Below are 18,192 nucleotides of genomic sequence, written 5' to 3' on the forward strand. Positions count from 1 at the left end.
TTTGGAGTTATCCTTTTTGCTTTTAATCTGAAATTTTGCAAATTGCAAGTCAAGTGAACTAAGCACAGGGACCTAAAGCCCCTTGCTACTACCTTGGACCAAAAAAAAGGGTGGTTAGAATGTGTTTCTCTTGTATGAAAATGGTCTTTATAAAAAAATTGAATGAGATTCAGAAGTAAATAAATAATTTGTGACACTCCAAAACCTCCATGCAAAAGAAGCTAAGCCATTCCCAAAGAGTTCAAGCTTGCTTATGAAGGATTTTGATATAGGGGTTGTTACAATTGAAGTTACAAGCTACTTCTATTATCATTATTATTAGTAGTATTAACTTTCTGATTATAAGTTAATAGCATTCTTAATTTACTATAATCATACTTGGACTTGCCTTTGAGACTCGAAGTGGCCCATATTATACAATCAATCAAACCCAACAAGACAAGAAAGGAGAAGAGACCGGAAAAAGAGCAATTTCCATGGGATGCAATTCATATTTAATGCTGGTGGTCAATAAAAACACCTTATCAGAAAACATAACTTGATACGAGAGTCTAATACAACAATGTTTGTAAAAAGTAATTGTCTTTCTTTTTTCGGGTACGTTGTAGTATTCCCTTTCTGACTTTGCCCAAACATTCATTTAATTTCTTTTGGTACATAAAATATTCATTAGAAAAGAACAATGCAAAACTTTCAGTTTTCACCAAAGATCTTCTGGCTCTTCTGAAAACTACAATTGAGTAAAAATTCTGCCAGTCAGTATCATTTCAGTGTATGCATCTGAAGAGAGCTGATCAAACATCCAGGACTTAGGCGACTCTTCCACTATTAAGAAAACTGAAGACTTGTTTGAGGTTTCCTCTGGATGGCCGGGCCTTTATTGCAAATCTACAAATATACACAAGTCGCCGCCGCATCTCACATTTCGTGATACATGTCTCACTGAAGGATTTGCCACCATCAAATGACCCTGAAAAATGGTGAAAAGTTGAGAAATCACCCAAGAACTTTAAATGCAGAAAACAAAAGAATGATGCTAAAACCAAGCTATTGTACAAGGGTATGATAGTTGTGAAAACTATAGCACAGTAACATTCTTGGAAGAGGTACATCTTGCAGAGAAATGCATGACTGATGCATATAATATCCTTAACATCCTTGCAGTCATACGTGAATCCCAATTTAATAGCTTTGTTTTGGTTGTTTGTAAAGCTTTTAAATGAAGCTTGGCTTCTTTTTATTCTAATAGACAAAAGTAAAGATTGTAACGTTAGTGAAATCATGTAAAGTTAGTGTAAGATGGCATACCTTCATCATTAAATAACAATATCAAGATTGCCAGACAAATGCATACACTAATATCTTCCCCTGATAACAGATGCATAAGAACATGTTAGAGGCTATTTCAGTGCTATCCAATATCATACAAACAAATCAATCCATTTTATTTTCCATGACTGCAAAATTACAGAGCTCAACCAAAGATGGTTGAAAAGAAAAAGATAGTTTGATTAGGAAAATGGGACATTTACCATCATGGCAACATATAAGAAGTGTTCTCCCTTTTGTAACATTCAGCTTTGCAAAGCTAACCGCGGAAGAAAGATTATTAAACAAAGAAAACCGATCCAATTTTGAATTCTGGACAGAAGAAACAAAAGTAAGCAGGAAAAATACAAAAATGATAATAAACAAATTCATGCTTCAACTTCACTTGCATACAGACCACAATAGGAAGATGCAAATATGCTTCAGCCTCCGAAAGACAGACGGAAATTGACCTTTGATCACAATTCAATATGCAATCAACATTAGATGCATTTTCAGCTGCACCATATAAGTAAAACAATGTATTAGGCACTAGAAAATCACACAAAGAGCTTACTGCTTGATTGGTGTCACTGACACAAAGGATAGAAAGAGAAATAAACAAGTAAACAAAGATCTGATTCTAGTCTAGCAAATACATACACTGCAACCACCATAAACTGTCCACTTTTGGCACCACCAACATCACTATCATTACACACAACCATTTTCTCCACTCTTCTAAAGAATTCAGCATCCTTATCAATGTTACATTAGATTCAGTCCCACAGGATCAATTGTGTGGAATTTTATTGCAGACAGCAAGTTCCCAGACAACATGCATCAACTCACTTAGAATCTCTAAGGGAAATTTGTCAATTAAACTGCTTCATCCATCAGCTCATTCACCAATGAGATAGAATAAAGAGAAATATGAACAAAATCTCATACTTGGGAAAAGATTAAAAACAAGTGCTAAACAAATTTATCAGACAGGATGACAGAAATATGTCACCTACTCTTTTTGATTTTAGCCTGTACATCAATCTCAATGCGTTTCTTTTATAGACTTTACCAAAGGAGTAATCTTGTGAGGATCATCTACATGTATAACTAAAAAAAAAAAAGACAAACAACAAATTTTTGTAACTAAATGAAAGTAGTAAGAATGGATGACCAATGCGAGGAATTGCCAATTCATCATACCAACTTGAGATGAGCCCAGAGCAACATTAGTAGATCCTAGCCAAAATATTCCACATTCTTCATCAGAAGAGCTAATGTTAAGGTTTGAAATATCTGAACATAACAGGGCGTCTAAACAAGGAAGATTAGGTGAAGTTCCAGATATTGGGGGATTGGCAGTGATCTGTGGAGCATTCTGCCCCCTTTGAGCACGATATACTCTGTCCTTCTCAACTATATCAGCAACCTTCTGGTTACACAAATCAGGCCCAGAGCTAATAAGATCATAGGCATGATTCCAAAAGAGATTAGGAGACAATCCCCTAGCCCAGCTTTCTTCATCATCTCCAGCTCCTGGTATGTAATTCCAGCTAAACTCTGAGGTAGTCCTATGTTGAGTTACACCAGTAGAGGAAGAGGCAGAAACAAGAATTATTGGTGTGAAATCCCAAGAATCATGATCAGGTACTTCATTTATCCAGATGACAGTTTTCTGAGAAATCCATAAAGGACGCAAGGGCTTTTTGAAGCACGAGGCGAGAGCCGCAATATCAGCCCCACTCGCATCTAGGTCTTTAGTCCATCCTTCTAAGCGATCCTCAATTGCTGCCTTCTCTGTCCCAGAAACCCAAAGGGGAAGGTGCAATGAACAATCCCAATCAACAGAATTCTGCCCTGCATCTGAATCCTGCAGAGAAGCAAGTCAGAAGACAGGAACAAGAAAGTGCTTCCATGTTTCTACAAAAATGCAGTCACTTTCAATCAATGAGGCAGCTTTCTGTGCATCACACCTCAACCCAGAGAAAAAGCATAAATGCAAGTCATGCAGTCTCAGCCCTAACACTTGATCAAGTTCTTGTCATATTAAAAATGATAGTTACTTGAAACTTGATAGATGCAAACAGCATTTTTAGGGGGAAAAAAGAAATTCCTTCACAAGAATTTTGGCCATTAAGAATTAAATGACTCAGGTTATTATGTAACCTCAAACATTTCAACAAACACAAAACCTGAAATTCGACAACTGCAAGCAAGATTGAAAGCACTACTGAAAGTGATGCAAAATTCAACAAATTTGAGAAACTTTAAACAGAGAATATTACCAATACTCACCCGCTCCAGCAACGAGCCATCATCATTAGATTCATTACGCAGCTTGTTCAAATAATTAGAAACAGAGCGATTCAAAACACACGTCCAAATAGGTATTGTTTTCGACATACTATCAGGGAACCGCTTTCCTCTCCGCGTCGAATCAACTATAATGCATCCTCCTTTCTGTCCTACCAATAAATAACAAAAAAAAAACCCCAAAAAACATTCATTTCAAATTACATCTACAAAGAAAAAAGATAAGAAATTTAACTTATTTATTTCTGTTTTTACCGGCGAGAAGGGCGATATGGAAGTTGAGACGGGAGGTATTAAAAGACCAATTATTGGTGTGACCGTCGGTGGATTTAAAGTAACAAGTGGACTGAAATTTCGGAGAATACCAGAGACCACAACGGAGGTTGGCGACGAGGGGTACTTGGGGCCACAGCTGGGAGATTTCGCCGACAAAGATTGAGTCCTCGTAAATTGATCTTAGTGCGTTGTAGACAGTGTTGTCTTTGCGTTTTATTGTCCTCGCTGCTCTGTATATGCTTAGCTTTGTTTCATTTTCCATTTTTGACGTTTATTTGCTGAGTTTTTTTTTTTTTTTTGGTCTCCTTTAGGGCTGGGGTTTTCGGACACAGCACGATCTGGTTATCACATCTACGTTGGAGAGACGAAGTGGGTAAAGTGATAGGTGATATGTAACGTGCAACTGACAACTGAAAACTGATACCATGAAACGACTGTCGTTTGAGTTGGGAGGATCGTCGCGATCCTTGAGCCAGAGGCGCAGAGGGGTAGCCGAAACGCAACACTTTTGAACCGCTCTGGGCCGATTAAAGAGCGGTTTTTATTATTCTACCTCTAGCTCTGGTGGTGCAGAAGTATATTTAATTTAATAATTAAAAACAAAAGAATTGCCAAAATGGATAAATTAGATTGATAGGGGATTTTGATTGAAATCTTGTGTTCTACTAATAATATACTTTCTTTTATATAAAAAAATAATTTAAATAAAATTAAACAAATGATAATTTAAATTATGATTCATTTTGCTACTTCAAAGATTTTTATAGACTATGTTATGGTTCAATAGTAAAAAGGACCTTCATGAATTTTTTTTAAAAAAAGTAAATAGAAATTAAGAGAAATCAATAAAAAAAATTTTAGTCAAATTGTTTATGAGATATGCATAATCATAGTTTTCTTTTTATTTTTTTTATAATTAAAGAAAAGAGATTCGACTTTTATTTTTTAAATAAGAGATAATGCATCAGTCAAAGAGCCAAATGCTCGGGTGCATATATATAATCATAGTTAAATTAATTTATTTTCAAATAAATCTAGTTAACTAAATTGATTATCATTGCTTGGTATATGATATTATTAAAAAGGTTCTTTTGTTTGTGAAAAAATAAAAAGATTTGTGGGGAAATACAGACAGATTCAGTATTTGTATATATAGACAATTCCAAACACAGTTACATGGCAGAGTGCTTTGGTATCCTGTCTGACATGCTTTAGAATACTCAAAGGATTTGATTCAGTTTCAACGTGAAATCCATGCATCACTAGCATTGCTGACATAAAAAACATATAGCCTTTTAAACCTTTTTTTGTGTTCGTGGAACAGGAAAATCACTTGAATCAAGATTTCCTGCTTTTATACTTGGCCGCATTGCTCAATAATCCAGAAGTGGCAGTCGATGAAGGAGTGATTGCCTTCCTTATCTTGAAGATATTCCAAGCAGCGCTAGCACAATGCCCTGCGGTTGCTAGCACATCTTCAGTGGCCTCCCCTGCTCTTTCACCGAACCTGGTGCTCAAACCATAAATAAACAAATATATTATCCAAGAAAATGGGAAATGAAAATTTTGTGTTGCAATTTTTTGTTTCTTGCCTCTCAGTCATCATTCTGGTTGCTGCAGTGGAGGTTGCAGAAAAGGCTTGCTTTTCAGCAACTTCAGCTGCATCTAGAACCTTGTCTGCCATACAAAGAATGGAAAATGCAGTCACCTTACAGTTTTCCAACCAGTGAAAGGATGGGATATTAAGATTCATATTTTGTACCAATGCTATGTTACTATACTCCCAATTTTAAAGAAATGAAGCGCTATAATATTTGGCTTTATCGATTACTCACTGACAGCATCAAGGGAAGCTAAAAGAACTTCTCCTGGAACCATGGATAGGAGAGCTTTCCCAGGTTTGGAGTTAACCAAGGGTGCCATCACTGTTCCGCTAGCGACGCCAACCATGTCAAGCATTGCTTTGCTCATCTTTTCAGTCATTTTGGACAGCTTTCTCACACTACACAATAGACAGTACCAGAGGGAACAATAATATATGCATCTTTTTGACTTAATGGAAATATATGCCATGTTCGCGTGATAATTGAAGGGAAAAATTTTCTTGTCTTAGGATACCGTTTTAGGCTTTTGTTGGCTCCACTCTTCCTTGTGGCCCCGCTGCTTCTGTAGCCATTACTTGCTGTGATCCCTTTATTCTCCGCAGGGGCTTGCGTTAAAATGATTTCCCCTCCTTTCTGCACCTGCTTTTTCCGCTCTTTTCTTTAGATTGACTAACCGAGGCAATTCAAAGCGTGGCAAATCTTTTTCCTTTTAGGCTTTTAGCGGTTTTGCCAATGAATGTTTCCTTATTGGTTAGTATGGCGTAAGAATGCAAGTTCACTGATTAATAGTGCATTACTCGTGCCTAAACTTAATTAGTATTTTGTTTTCCAAATTCAGATAACTTAGTTGGGATGATTAAATGCTATGTACATGCACTTAGCTATCTAGAATGAGGATGACATTATAAATGGGCCTAGGCTAGATTGATTTTGATGTTCCAAAGCAAACCTGGGTAGTATAAGCATTGGTGCATTTGAAGATTCCCTTAACAATCTGGCCGGTTCCTCCAGCAATGGCCTTTGCCAAAAAATTGTTGTAATCTTCAATTCTGGGGGCATACTCCTTCCAATCAACATGTTTATCCCCAGTTGAAGCTGCACCAGAAAAGCACGAGTGCTCCTTCAAAAACGAGTCCAACGAACCCAAGCTGCTACCATACTGCCCAGAAAAGGTCACTCCATAACTCAGGGGATTCCCATCTTTCATCGGCAAGGAAAACAGGTAGTGGAACGAATCAAGCTTGACTACTGGCTCGTCTTTTGTCAAAGGCCATTGGAGATCCTCCCCAACTTTAACGATGGTAGCAAGAGGAACTCCCTCGTCCAATATCCGGACAAGTGTGAACGCACCCTTGGCGAGTTCCAAGGCTTCTCCTTCATCCATTAGATGAACCGTGCACCCTGCAATCTGCAAAAGAACCTCCAGTTGGAGATTCTTGTTTTCCGGGTATGCAAGAACAGGTTCAGTTGAAGAAGGCTGCATAGGAGCGGAGGTTTTGGAACTCTTAGGCCTGAAACAGCCCATTTTTCTGTTTTAACTTTTTTCTTGAAGGGAACTAGTTCGGATATAAAGCGACAGGCACGAAGAGAGGTGAAAAGGGGAATTGGGTAACAGAGGAAGTTTTGCTGTGATTGATTCTTTGTAACTTTATTCTATTCCTGATGGATAGGACTCGATACGAGTGTTGCTTTCGGCGGAGGCCAAATGAGAGCTTGACGTATGAATTTTTTTAAGTAGTTAACAAGACGAACAGGAGATAGAAATTCGAAATTCCTTCTAATAATTAAATTATTCTTTGCTAATGCTTCGAAGGCAATTTATACCTTGCATTTTGGAACTCTATATTATTAACTATAATGTCACACAAACCATATGCTATCCATGCATTGGTGCTGTTCATTTTGTCCAATGTGGAGTTGTCTTAAACCTTGTCAACTGTACTAATCAATCAACATGGGAGTCTTGCCCAATCCATCCTCCTGAAAAATTTTACAAGCCAACTTAATTTCAATCTAGAGTTAAATATTAAACCAAGAAAAAAAAGTTACCACAACACTAGTAGTAGTAGGGTTATGATGTATGTTATTTCTAATTATTTTGAAAAGAAAAAGTAAGATTTTTGGCAGGTCCATTTCGAGTTTGGCTCAACTTAAAGATTCTCCGTTATCTTACCTTAGGAATTTATTAAATATTAGACCAACTATTACAAGAAAAATTCCAGAATTAAACCCTTTTTTTTTTATTTTCAAAGGCTATAGTATTTGGTAAAAAGAAAATGCAATTTTCATACGCTTTCTAATTGTGGGCTTGTGCAGGCTTTATAATCAATGGGTCAACCTGACCCGTTTCCAGCATATGGACCTGGCCGGGAAGCAAAAAAAAAATGAATAAAAAAACCCGAAAAATATCACATCAAGGGACAGCGAAGTCAAAAGATTCTACACCAGGAGAGCTTCTCATAGGCAAATCCGTCTCTAGTCCCCTGAGCGCGATCGCCGGACTGCCAAGATTCGAATCCGTATTCCAGGTGAAAACCTTTTGCTTTTACTCTCTTTAAGTCACTTCTTCATTTGCATTTCTCTCATTTTCTCAGTTACCCAAAACCTTCCTTTTCTCTTGGCACATGCTTTTAAGCATCCAATTACTAATGAGCTGTCTGCTTGAAGTTTTTCAAGTCAGTTTGCATCTGGGATTATCTCATTTTTCTCTATTTCTTTAAAATTGCCGATGGGGTAAATCTGGGTTGATCAGTAAAAAGAAGCTGAATTGTGAGATATGGCAATAGCTGTGATAGCATTGATTCTGGGTGTCTTACTTGGAGCTTTTATTTTGATACCCCGGCATGGTAAATCAGGTAATCTTCAGTTTATTTTGTTTTGCCTCTTTGTTTTCTTTGGTTTAATGTTACAAAAAAGTTATGCAGATTTTCCTTGATTGGTGAAAGTTTGTTTCAATGCAGCTCATACCAACCAGGTTCAATCCAATGGTAACAATTCTAAGGTAAATGATGGGAACTTTGAAATAAGTTACATACATTTTTGCAGTTTTTCACAGTTCAAATATTTTCATAGTTTGTACATTTATTAATCTAGCATATCAGGAATAGATTAGACAGTATTTCATGTATGCTTAGCTGCATTATTAATGTGGAGGTACGCTAAGTAACTCCAAACTCTTTTTAAATATTCTTCTTTTCTGTTAGGCATCTAAATCCTACCGTAAAACAGAGGTAGCTCTACATAATAAGAGGACTGATTGTTGGATCATCATTAAGGACAAGGTAATTGGTGACTTTGGCTTGTTGCTATTCTTGGAACTTGCAACTTCCTACGATACTAAGATATCTCACTTGTGTTGTTTGTTTTACTATACTTAACAACTGCAGGTCTATGATGTTACCTCATATGTAGAGGAACACCCAGGTGGTGATGCCATCTTGGCCCATGCCGGAGATGATTCAACTGAAGGGTTTTATGGGTATGCATTTGTTCCTTATTTGGAAACACTTAGCAAAATTTCAAACGTTTCATGTTGCCTCTTTCAGTTTTGTCCCCTCTAGGATTGGTTAGCTAAATTCTTCTTTGTTCTGGGCTTGGTTCTTATGTATGTCTAGATAGGATTGATACATAAAACTGATAAATGAGGATCAAATCTATGTATTTTACAGCTTCCAAAGAATGTAATAAATAGTATATTCTTATTCAGTTTACTCTATCGTACTCAAGTGCAAAGTTTGTCATGCATAGCATTATAAAGAGTCTCTATTATACATCCAAAGCTTACTTGGTATTTCCATCCTTTTTATTGTCTGTGACAGGCCACAGCATGCTAGCCGCGTCTTTGACATGATTGATGACTTTTACATTGGAGATCTTCAGAAGTAAATTCCAAGCACCCCTCCATCGGGTTGTAAAACTAGGGAGGAGAAAAGAAGCACTTCTGAGGATATTCTTCTGTTGGCTTTTCTGCCGCACAAGTCTAACATTGTTACGTGCTGTGCACACTTTAAGTTCCTTTCTAGGAGAAAACTAAGCAGTTGTTGATCTCTTGCACTTGAACTATATTTTCTCCATCAACTGAATAGTTTGTGACTTCTCCTTGCTCTGATAATCTTGTTCCCTTCAAGGAGTTACATGGGAAAACATATAGGAACAGGGTTGCCGTGTAAAAGTGTTTTGTATTGTTTGGGTATACGTACCCTTCAAGTTTATTCTGAAAAGCCAAAATTCTGATTGTTCGAAATCATTATAAATAATTTTAGTATGCTGTGAACGTCGGGGTCCAATCTGCCTCAGGCATCTGTGATCCACCGTTGCGATGGCAAGGAGATTAATTTGCCTGAAATTTGACAAAAAGAAGAAAACGGGAAATGAAAAATTATATAAATATAAACAGAATGTTCACTCACTAGAGAGGGATAGGAGTTGGGTAAATCACGACACTACTGTCTCACATTTGAACATTAACTGTATATAAGGACTTGTAAAAATTACAGGATGAATTCAATGCAAATTACAAAACCAGCCCCAACAAGGGTTGATAATTTAAGAATAAATTGATTGAATGGGGACTAAAAAATGAGGCTAAAATTCCTAAACCACTAAAATCAATCAAATAAGGAATCACCAAATAATCCACCAACAATCAACCATCGATCGTTGCTCCTGAATCCTTGTGCCTGTCGGATCTCGAAAAGGGGAGGGAAAACTAGTCACAAGAGTCTCTCATCTCTAAACATCGTATTTTTTGGGTTGATGCCACTGAGCCAAACTTCTGCCCAAAGAACTGAGGAATGAGGCTTTGGGAGGAGCTCCTTTCTTCCCATATAAATGCTTCCCTCCCAAGTCTGTGAAATTTGGACCCATATCCTTATTCCTTTCAATCTGCAGAATAGGCAAACACTGCTAAGCATTGGCCAACTACATAAAGCTTATTATGAATGCTTAACCACTATGCTCAACTGACATACCTTGCTTATCTTCCCATTCTTCAAGTGATATCGAATACCAGACCAATTGATAGATTGAGAGAAATGAGAACGGAAGGCAGAGATGGGGTATAAAAAGTTATCAACCAACATTGCAACAAAGACCTGCTCAATCACAAAGTAATATCATTTCCATCAGTACATACTACAAAGTATGTCATATCCAAGCTCTAGCTCGAATAGTGACCAGGCTTCAACTCAAATCAGGCCTTCTTAATTCCAATCAAAAACATTTAGTTGATTTAAGTATATAACTTATATTTTATTTTTAAGCAGAAAGTTTGATTACCATAATTTGCTATTCTAGTCTTAAGGAGATTGTCCCACGATTCCAGATGAGGCATTGAATCCGATGAAAAGGCCAAAATTTATGTTCATCACTCTAAATATAAATGTATAATCTCTGAGTGCATATACAGTTATTTAAAAAAGTAGAGACTCGAGATAAGTGCTTAAATTTCGGGGGAACAACAGAATGCCACAACTTATAATACCCATTGCCACCCCCATATTAAAGAGATAGAGTTGATTACCATGCTCCAGTTGTAAGTACCAAGTGACAGCTTAGGTGCCTCAGGAGACAACATGTTACAAAGTTGAACTTCAATCCTCGTTAAGTTCCACATAGAAAGTAGCTCCATAAAGGTACATACAGCTAGGCAGCTCACTAGTAACAATCCTGTGCAAAAGCAGTTTGCTTAGTTGCAGGAGCTAATTCCAACTTCACAATTGTAGTATACTACTTCTCTAGCTTCCATTTTATTAGATTGAATACTTTACCAGCAGAATTACAACCTAAAAATACAATTTAAAAAGAATTTTCAATTATTTGGCAAGGGCTACTCCAAACATTTCTAGTGGAGGAAAGGCAAACAATTATGGAACCCTGATACACAGGTATGTCTAAATCACTAAAAATCCAATATGATGGGGGTCAAGGGAACTTGTAAATTATCTGTATAACTCAGTACTCTCCCAGCCAAAGAAAAAAAAACAAACCCTTATTACTCAAAAACTACCAAATAGACTGCTATTGTTGTCCAGATCAGGACCCCCAGGCATTGGTTTCATCTGGATTAATTAATACTACGACCTACCCAAAAAGGAAAAGTAGTGTGCTCACCACCAGTAGTACAAGTTGTTTCCTCGTATGAATAACCCTTGATACAGATTTGTAGTGCTGCTGCAACATGAACCATACCCATCAAGTATGGCGCAACAAATCCCCATGACAGATAGCAATGAGAAGAAAACAGTGCTTTATTCATTAGCCAATTAACCTTGCTAATGTATGATTCCAAAACAAATGTTTGCTTCCTCAAATAGTTCCAGTACCTGGACAAGAAGTCAAAGTCAACATGGATATAAGTATAATAGAAAAGCCTAATTGGTAAAAGTCGCGAACCTTGAGAAACTAAGATCACTTGCAAGAGGATGAGGAAAAACAGCAACTGGAGGAGATGTAATAAGCCTCTTGTGGGCTCCTGAGAGGACAACATATGAGCAGTTAAAAGGTTGCATGTCTATGAGTGTACAAAGCTGTAATTTTAATATCAACAGAAATATTGAATTTCTTATTAGTCTACTCAAAGATTTACTAGAGACTGTATTACCAGCTATAGCAGCTAGAGTCATATCATCGGAGTATCCACCATCTCGAAGTCCGGAGACCACACCATATCGGTCATATCTAAAATCATCAGCATGCATCTGAAAAAACAATCTAGAATAATCAGAATAATCCTTCAACTTTGTGCAGGAAACACTGAGAAGGATAGGAGGAGCTACTTGCCATCATGCACCCTCCCCAAAGAAAAAATGTTTTACCACCAGTAGCAAATCCCATTGAGCAAGGCTGTAGATAAAAATGTTCAATGAGTAGATGAACTACAGGATACAACAATCAACTTACTAAAGAAAGATTAAAATAACAAATTCAATATGTACAACTAGCGCACAGTTGCACATAAAAAAACAAAAGTTTTTCCACTCATGAACTACGTTAAGGGGGGGAAGGGGGGGAACCTTTCATTCTAACTATTTGCTTCACCTCTTGGCCAAAATCAAATAATAGTTAGAGATGAGGCAATCGCCCTTATGCCCCAAACAGACCATCTATAGTGCTCTATTCTTGTTTGAACTTTGGGCCATGGAATAAATTAACACACGTGAGCTGATATTCCCCACCTTGTTGCCCCACCTTGTTGCTGCTTTGATATTTCAATAAGAAGTGCATGCATGTTGATGTGTGTGTCTGTGTTAATCATTTGGGGAGGGATTCAGGATTGATCAGCTAGCATAACGCTTGTGTAGTAATAAAAGGCTGCAACTTATCTACAAGCGGATGCTGGTAGATCGTGCAGTAGGAGAATAAACAGTAAGCCATATACATATCGGATATGGTCAGGTATATACACTATCTTGGGAAGAAAGCATAAATCATAGATGGCACCATACCATATGGTATTCATAGATGCAGTAACTCCCTAAACTTCCAGATGGTAAATCAAGAGGATATCCAGTTTGAATAAATATCTGCAAATAATTGCCAATAACATGAGCACTATAAAAAGAATCAATAGTTTATATCTGATTCACCATAACCATGAGAGGCACACAAGTAAAGGTTGAGAAAAATCTAATTATTTTGATTGAAGGTATATGGATCTGCACAAACATACCTCTGGATTCTTTTCCATCTCAGCAGTGAGGGCTCCAATTGACCCTGGGTGCAGCCTGACATCATCATCCAAAAATAATACATACTTGGCATCTTTATGCATTTTCTCCACCCCAACCTTCACAGAAATACCACAACAAAATGATTAAGCACTATAAAGAATACACTTCTAGCAGAGTGATTTTAACAACATACAAGGACTAACGTAAATGATTGCGGATTAGCAAAAGAGGACATCTTCAGTTAAGGATTTAAAGTAAGTCTTCCCTAAGTACAAGTGAGTGACAAGACATGTAGTCTAAACAATAATATTAATAGAAATGTAACTGATATACAGGGCCAGGTCATTTGCAAAATCTGTTTAACATTTTGGTAAAGTTGCTACATACCAGCTGGTTATGTATTTTCTGACTACAGGTTGTTGATAAACCAGCCACAATGATTTTAGCCTCAACATCAACCTGCACAGAGAAACATGCATCGAATCAGGAAGGCAAGTGAAGCCACAGCGAAGAAGCTCAAATGAAGCCCTCAAACATTCAAATAAAAAAATAAAAGAGAGAGAGAGAGAGAGAGCATGGAGTCTTTTAGGGGTTTTCAGTGAAAGTGGGAATGAAGAATTGCATAGTAAAAACAATCTTATTTGACTTTTTGTCAGATTCGTTTTCTTAATGTAATCAGAAAATGCATGGTGAAGAAAATTCATGGTATACCTTGAAATCTGTTATTAACCGAGATACAGCATGGTAAGCCGGGTCTTCAGTACTTTCCACCACAAAAAGGAACTCTAGAGGACCACCATAGAGAGATGTGATCTGCCTCCAGCAATGAACCATAATTAAGCAAATATTCCAAAAAAATAAACCTTTTAAATTAATCAATTCCGGAAGAGCAATATGAAAGAAAAAAGAAAGGGTATATGTCTACTACTTATTAATGGAATTTAGTACAATTTTTCATTTTCTGATGAACGAAATGTGAGTGAGGAAAAGCTAAATGCAGGCTTTTGAGCATGCACTTAGAAGACACCTCTAGATAAGTATGCACCTGACTCTTCCAATTGTGTAGATTATGTTCTCCAAAACCTTTTAAAGGCATCACAACCGTAACTCTTGGTAGATTGACCTGATTAGAGTGCTCAAGTTCATTAATATCATGGCATAGAAATGCAAAGCTATTGCCACCTTTCATGATATCCTTCATTCGATTGATCTCTCTGTTCCTGTGAAGGGCAATAAATGTAGATATATATAAATGAAATAGGCAAATTTCTAGGTCATGTGACAACAGAGAATAGTCATGGCAGCCTGTGTTTTAAATTCTCGCCATTAAAACCACATACCTGACAGAAGCAGCAAAAGCCCACCCAATAGCAAGAGTCAAGCAGATTACACATCCCTACATCATGTACAAAAAATTCAAATTGGTAACCTTCTTAAATTTTAAATAGGAGAAAGAGAGAGACAAAGAAGCAACTGATTTAGGATAATCAAAATAATTGCAAAATAATAAAGAAGGAAACCATTAGTCAAAAGCAGAAGATGATCAGCTAGCAAAATGGATAATATGTATCAGTCAAACCATTGAAGTTCCTTCAAAACTGTAATTGCTAATTTATGTATAAAGGTAAAGATGTTTCAATAGCTTTTCTTTCAGATAAACCATTGATTGGAAGCTGACTTCGTTTGCCATCCGATAACACAACCCTTGTTACATTAACTGACATGTCAGCCCTCCAACAACATAAACATATCAGTAAAACCAAAATAAAGTTCCCATTATATGGAATTGAAATTGTAATTAGGAAAGGGAGCCTCCAACTCCATTTGGTTACAATCCTATAACAAACAGAACTCAACTCAGAGCTTGACAAAACTTCTTATCGCCTAGGTATCATCCAATTGCATGACTAATGTAAAATTAAGGACTTTCATCTACAAACTTCATCATCATTACAATGAAATTGAAGATACATTGCTGACTATCATAATAACAGCCACCTATATGACCAAATTTCAAACATTTCATCTCCATTATATCATAAGCAGTGAAATAATTCATTTACCATCTTTTTTCTTTTTGTAAATTATAAAAAAAAAAATTGTTCTACACTTAGCTATCTAGATCCAATGGTAATGGAAAACCTGCACCTTCGCTGTTAAAAGGAAATTGCAAATACTTTAAAGAGTAGATCTTTAGGGTTACATACTAAGGAGAAATAACAAAAATAATAAGCTGACTATACATAAGCTATGAAGCTAAGAAACCAACCAAGCATCGATTTAAGGGCTGAAAAAAGACGTAAAATTGGTTAAAAAGCTCAGAATAAAAAGGAAAAAAAAGAAAAAGAGAACTTGAACCAGAAAACAATTCAGCTCACATACTAAATTAAATAAAACACAAATATTTGGCTCTGTTTACGATTAATTCTCAACTTTGTGCAGAGATGAAAACACAAACCTGGATCTGAATAAAAACAGCGAGAGGACTACAGAAAGCTCTGCTGAGAGAGAAGAGAAGCCAATCGACAGAGTCCAATGCCGACATTCTATTATTTCTGTTCTTTTTCGTTTTTTTGTTTTTTGTTTGTTCTCGTCTTCCCTTTCTCAATCCTCGTCGACGGAAACGGCTGAAACTAGCCAAACAAAAATTAAAAGCCCTAGAAACTAGCTTCACAGTTTTGTCTCTTTCTCTCTCAATGAAGGGCGTCCGTCGTTAATTTTGGTCTCTGAGAGACTCCCCAGAGAAACAGGAAATGAGAAGAAAAAAAAAAGAAGAGGGTAAGAGTAAGAGACCGCGTAATTTTTATAATTTGGATTTGGGAAAGAGAAAGAAAGGTGATTGACCACACACATCCGCCCCCCCGCCTCCTCTTTTACAGGAAAACGGAAAATTACAAATTAGACAGATTGGAAATTTCAAAATAAAAAAGAGAAGAAAAAAACAACCAAGGAAAAGAGGGAGAGACCGTTAGATGGGTTGGTTCTTTGTAAGTACAAATAAATTAGAAAGAGCTCACGTGTGACCTGGCACGTGCCCTTCGCTTTTCCTTTTCTTTATTTTCTAATGAGAAAGGGAGAAACGGAGAAGGAAAAAGATGCTGCATTATGATCCGAATCTTCTCCTTTCCCTGTCGTTTTAACGAGTTGTGGTGCCGTTTTCCCTTGTTCTTGGTTTTTCCGATTTTCAGCCTTGTTCTTTTTTGTTATTGCCACGCCTATTTTCCATTTCTGTACATACTGTTCAGTCTTATGTCCAAGCCAATGGACAAAAGTCTGCTTTATTCTACGCGCTCTTCCTCTTGTTTTCATTCTCTTCTCTTCTTATTTCCCCGCCAATCTCCCTTTATCCCTTTTAATTTTTCTTGGCTTTTTAGCAAACTGAAAAAAAAAATAAAGAAAGCCTTTGTGCAAAAAACAACTTTATCAACTTACAATTTTTTAATATTTAATTAATTATTCATGAAATACAATTTTCATAAAAATTATTTATTAATTAAATGACATGTGACAAACTTATTCATGAAATACAATTTTTATTTTTATATATTTATAGTAAATTATATGTAATCTCTTTATGATGAACCAAGGAACAAAGGAGAAGAAAGCTGTTTTTCAGGGTCCATGAAAGAAAGAGACATGAAATACAAAATTAATTTTAGAGAAACGAAAGCAATTAATTTAGACAACTGAAACATAATCAATGTCGATCATCAATTGCCAATCTCGTTCCTATAATAGCCAAAAAAAAAAAGTTGTTTATTTTTCCTTTGATGTAATACCCAAAAATAGTTGAATCAAAATTTGGGGTATAAAAATTAGAATCCCTTTGCAGTTTTCTCGTGAGAAATTTCCTGTCCTCCACTCCAAAAAATGCCAAAGAGTGGCATCAGCAATTTCCTTTTTATTTTTAAGACAGGCTAAAATATCAATAATTAAATAAAAGATCAAGAGACAGTATCACGTGATACGATTAGGTTAATAAATTTGTTTTAGAGAACTGGTGTGTCAACCTTGGAAGAAAGAAAACGCCAAACGGTAACAATAAAGAACCCCGGCATGGATATCCAACTTTTAAAAGAATAAAATTAAATATATATATATATATATATATATATTATACTACTATATTCTTCGTTTGTTAATTGGGATTTCAAGGAATGCCCATGTGGATCTGTGAAATTACGTCAGAATCTTATGTTTTTTTTACGACAGTCAGCTGATTTCAAGATTGCTTTCAGCTGTTGGTCGTCGAGGTCGGTATATGGCGTATGGTCATGTTACCTCTCAAACAACACCAGTTTAACCTTTGAAGGGATTCATTTGGACAACATTTTGGCTTCTAATTAAATAATTCAGCAAATTTAACTTTCTTCTTTAAACAGAATTGTAGGGCTTACTGTATGTATGAGAAAATTATGTTTTTGTTATTAATTAGATTTTTTAATATAAAAAGTGAAACTTAAATTCAAATTTTGAAGTATGAGAATGTTTGAATTCTTAAATTATGTATCTATTATTAAATTAAATATTTGAATTGTTATTATTAATTTATTAATTGGTAATTACAAGATTACACACGGTATTCCCATCTCAAATTATTATGGAGAGAATGTCAAGTTAACAATGATAATGACATGTGATAGCACGCAATAAGCAAGGTTAATTCAAACCAGAATTATCAATAATGGTGGAATGACACTGAGGGCCAGTTGTCTTTGGCCACTCCTGCAAGAAAGATGCAGTGGACACTTAGAAAGTGTATTGTGGAAATAAATAAGCTGTCAGTGTGCTGTTTATTTTTGAAATGCTGATGTTATGCATTAGCAGGATTGGCAACTGAGGCAGGCATAGGCATATTTATACACCCAGAGTTATTCCCACATGGTGGTGCCAGCTTTCTTACTTGAACAAATCATGTTATCAGAACATAACATGGTTTGCCTGCTTGTTTCCCATGTGGCCCACTGTTTTGTACATTTAATGGCAAAACAGAAAAAAAAAAAAAAAAGTTCATCTAG

General features: G+C 36.2%; 4 protein-coding genes across 7 annotated transcripts; 1 reads left to right on the forward strand and 3 right to left on the reverse strand.

Annotated features, from left to right (window-relative positions):
• Window positions 1–507: 507 nt before the first annotated feature.
• Window positions 508–4,429, reverse strand: LOC110411051 (initiator tRNA phosphoribosyl transferase family protein). Of its 2 annotated transcripts, XM_021421054.1 has the most exons (7): window positions 3,880–4,426; window positions 3,607–3,776; window positions 2,515–3,181; window positions 1,727–1,827; window positions 1,533–1,641; window positions 1,309–1,368; window positions 508–970 (listed from the first exon to the last, which is right to left on the reverse strand). In XM_021421054.1, exons 1-7 carry the CDS (start codon window positions 4,160–4,162, stop codon window positions 810–812), a joined length of 1,551 nt encoding a protein of 516 aa, XP_021276729.1. In that variant the 5' UTR covers window positions 4,163–4,426; the 3' UTR covers window positions 508–809. The 2 variants fall into 2 exon arrangements, 1 of the variants encoding a protein (XP_021276729.1); XR_002444727.2 differs by lacking the exons at window positions 508–970; window positions 1,309–1,368 and having other exon boundaries at window positions 1,623–1,641; window positions 1,972–3,181; window positions 3,880–4,429.
• Window positions 4,430–5,005: 576 nt separating this feature from the next.
• LOC110411052 (senescence/dehydration-associated protein At4g35985, chloroplastic-like) lies at window positions 5,006–7,107 on the reverse strand. Its single transcript, XM_021421056.2, has 5 exons — window positions 6,454–7,107; window positions 6,019–6,143; window positions 5,736–5,902; window positions 5,493–5,577; window positions 5,006–5,407 (listed from the first exon to the last, which is right to left on the reverse strand). The coding sequence occupies exons 1-5, from the start codon at window positions 7,027–7,029 to the stop codon at window positions 5,239–5,241; spliced, it is 1,122 nt and encodes a 373-aa protein (XP_021276731.1). The 5' UTR covers window positions 7,030–7,107; the 3' UTR covers window positions 5,006–5,238.
• An 814-nt stretch (window positions 7,108–7,921) lies between these two features.
• Window positions 7,922–9,776, forward strand: CB5LP (cytochrome B5-like protein). Of its 3 annotated transcripts, none has more exons than XM_021421698.2 (6): window positions 7,922–8,032; window positions 8,257–8,359; window positions 8,465–8,505; window positions 8,708–8,785; window positions 8,891–8,982; window positions 9,323–9,776. In XM_021421698.2, the coding sequence occupies exons 2-6, from the start codon at window positions 8,281–8,283 to the stop codon at window positions 9,387–9,389; spliced, it is 357 nt and encodes a 118-aa protein (XP_021277373.1). In that variant the 5' UTR covers window positions 7,922–8,032; window positions 8,257–8,280; the 3' UTR covers window positions 9,390–9,776. The 3 variants fall into 3 exon arrangements, with proteins under 3 accessions (XP_021277373.1, XP_021277374.1, XP_021277375.1); XM_021421699.2 differs by having other exon boundaries at window positions 7,928–8,032; window positions 8,172–8,359; XM_021421700.2 differs by having other exon boundaries at window positions 7,934–8,032; window positions 8,181–8,359.
• Window positions 9,777–9,865: 89 nt separating this feature from the next.
• LOC110411509 (Nucleotide-diphospho-sugar transferases superfamily protein) lies at window positions 9,866–16,100 on the reverse strand. The gene is made up of 14 exons (XM_021421697.2): window positions 15,633–16,100; window positions 14,515–14,570; window positions 14,220–14,394; window positions 13,886–13,987; window positions 13,562–13,633; window positions 13,174–13,290; window positions 12,950–13,027; window positions 12,285–12,347; window positions 12,106–12,202; window positions 11,898–11,976; window positions 11,616–11,827; window positions 11,026–11,171; window positions 10,475–10,597; window positions 9,866–10,388 (listed from the first exon to the last, which is right to left on the reverse strand). The coding sequence occupies exons 1-14, from the start codon at window positions 15,717–15,719 to the stop codon at window positions 10,236–10,238; spliced, it is 1,560 nt and encodes a 519-aa protein (XP_021277372.1). The 5' UTR covers window positions 15,720–16,100; the 3' UTR covers window positions 9,866–10,235.
• Window positions 16,101–18,192: the final 2,092 nt, after the last annotated feature.

The sequence above is a fragment of the Theobroma umbraticum genome, unplaced genomic scaffold (assembly GCF_002168275.2).
Source record: "Theobroma umbraticum cultivar Fairchild unplaced genomic scaffold, ASM216827v3 scaffold_56.0, whole genome shotgun sequence".
NCBI classification, from domain to species: Eukaryota; Viridiplantae; Streptophyta; class Magnoliopsida; order Malvales; family Malvaceae; genus Theobroma; species Theobroma umbraticum.

Bases quoted from the DNA above. Each gene is read 5' to 3' on its own strand.
- LOC110411052 (XM_021421056.2), bottom strand. From the start codon at position 7,029: ATGGGCTGTTTCAGGCCTAAGAGTTCCAAAACCTCCGCTCCTATGCAG. The intron at 5,578-5,735 runs GTGAGTAATCGA...TTTGTATGGCAG, and splicing joins AGCTTCCCTTGATGCTGTCA to ACAAGGTTCTAGATGCAGCT. The intron at 5,408-5,492 runs GCAAGAAACAAA...TTTGAGCACCAG, and splicing joins ACCAGAATGATGACTGAGAG to GTTCGGTGAAAGAGCAGGGG.
- LOC110411509 (XM_021421697.2), bottom strand. From the start codon at position 15,719: ATGTCGGCATTGGACTCTGTCGATTGGCTTCTCTTCTCTCTCAGCAGA. The intron at 13,028-13,173 runs GTATGTTTGTGC...AATTATTTGCAG, and splicing joins AGATGGAAAAGAATCCAGAG to ATATTTATTCAAACTGGATA. The intron at 11,977-12,105 runs GTAATACAGTCT...TTGTCCTCTCAG, and splicing joins GACTCTAGCTGCTATAGCTG to GAGCCCACAAGAGGCTTATT.
- CB5LP (XM_021421698.2), top strand. From the start codon at position 8,281: ATGGCAATAGCTGTGATAGCATTGATTCTGGGTGTCTTACTTGGAGCT. The intron at 8,506-8,707 runs GTAAATGATGGG...CTTTTCTGTTAG, and splicing joins CCAATGGTAACAATTCTAAG to GCATCTAAATCCTACCGTAA. The intron at 8,786-8,890 runs GTAATTGGTGAC...TAACAACTGCAG, and splicing joins GGATCATCATTAAGGACAAG to GTCTATGATGTTACCTCATA.
- LOC110411051 (XM_021421054.1), bottom strand. From the start codon at position 4,162: ATGGAAAATGAAACAAAGCTAAGCATATACAGAGCAGCGAGGACAATA. The intron at 1,369-1,532 runs GTAAATGTCCCA...ATCTGTTATCAG, and splicing joins TCTTATATGTTGCCATGATG to GGGAAGATATTAGTGTATGC. The intron at 971-1,308 runs GTATGCCATCTT...ACCATTTTTCAG, and splicing joins ATTGTTATTTAATGATGAAG to GGTCATTTGATGGTGGCAAA.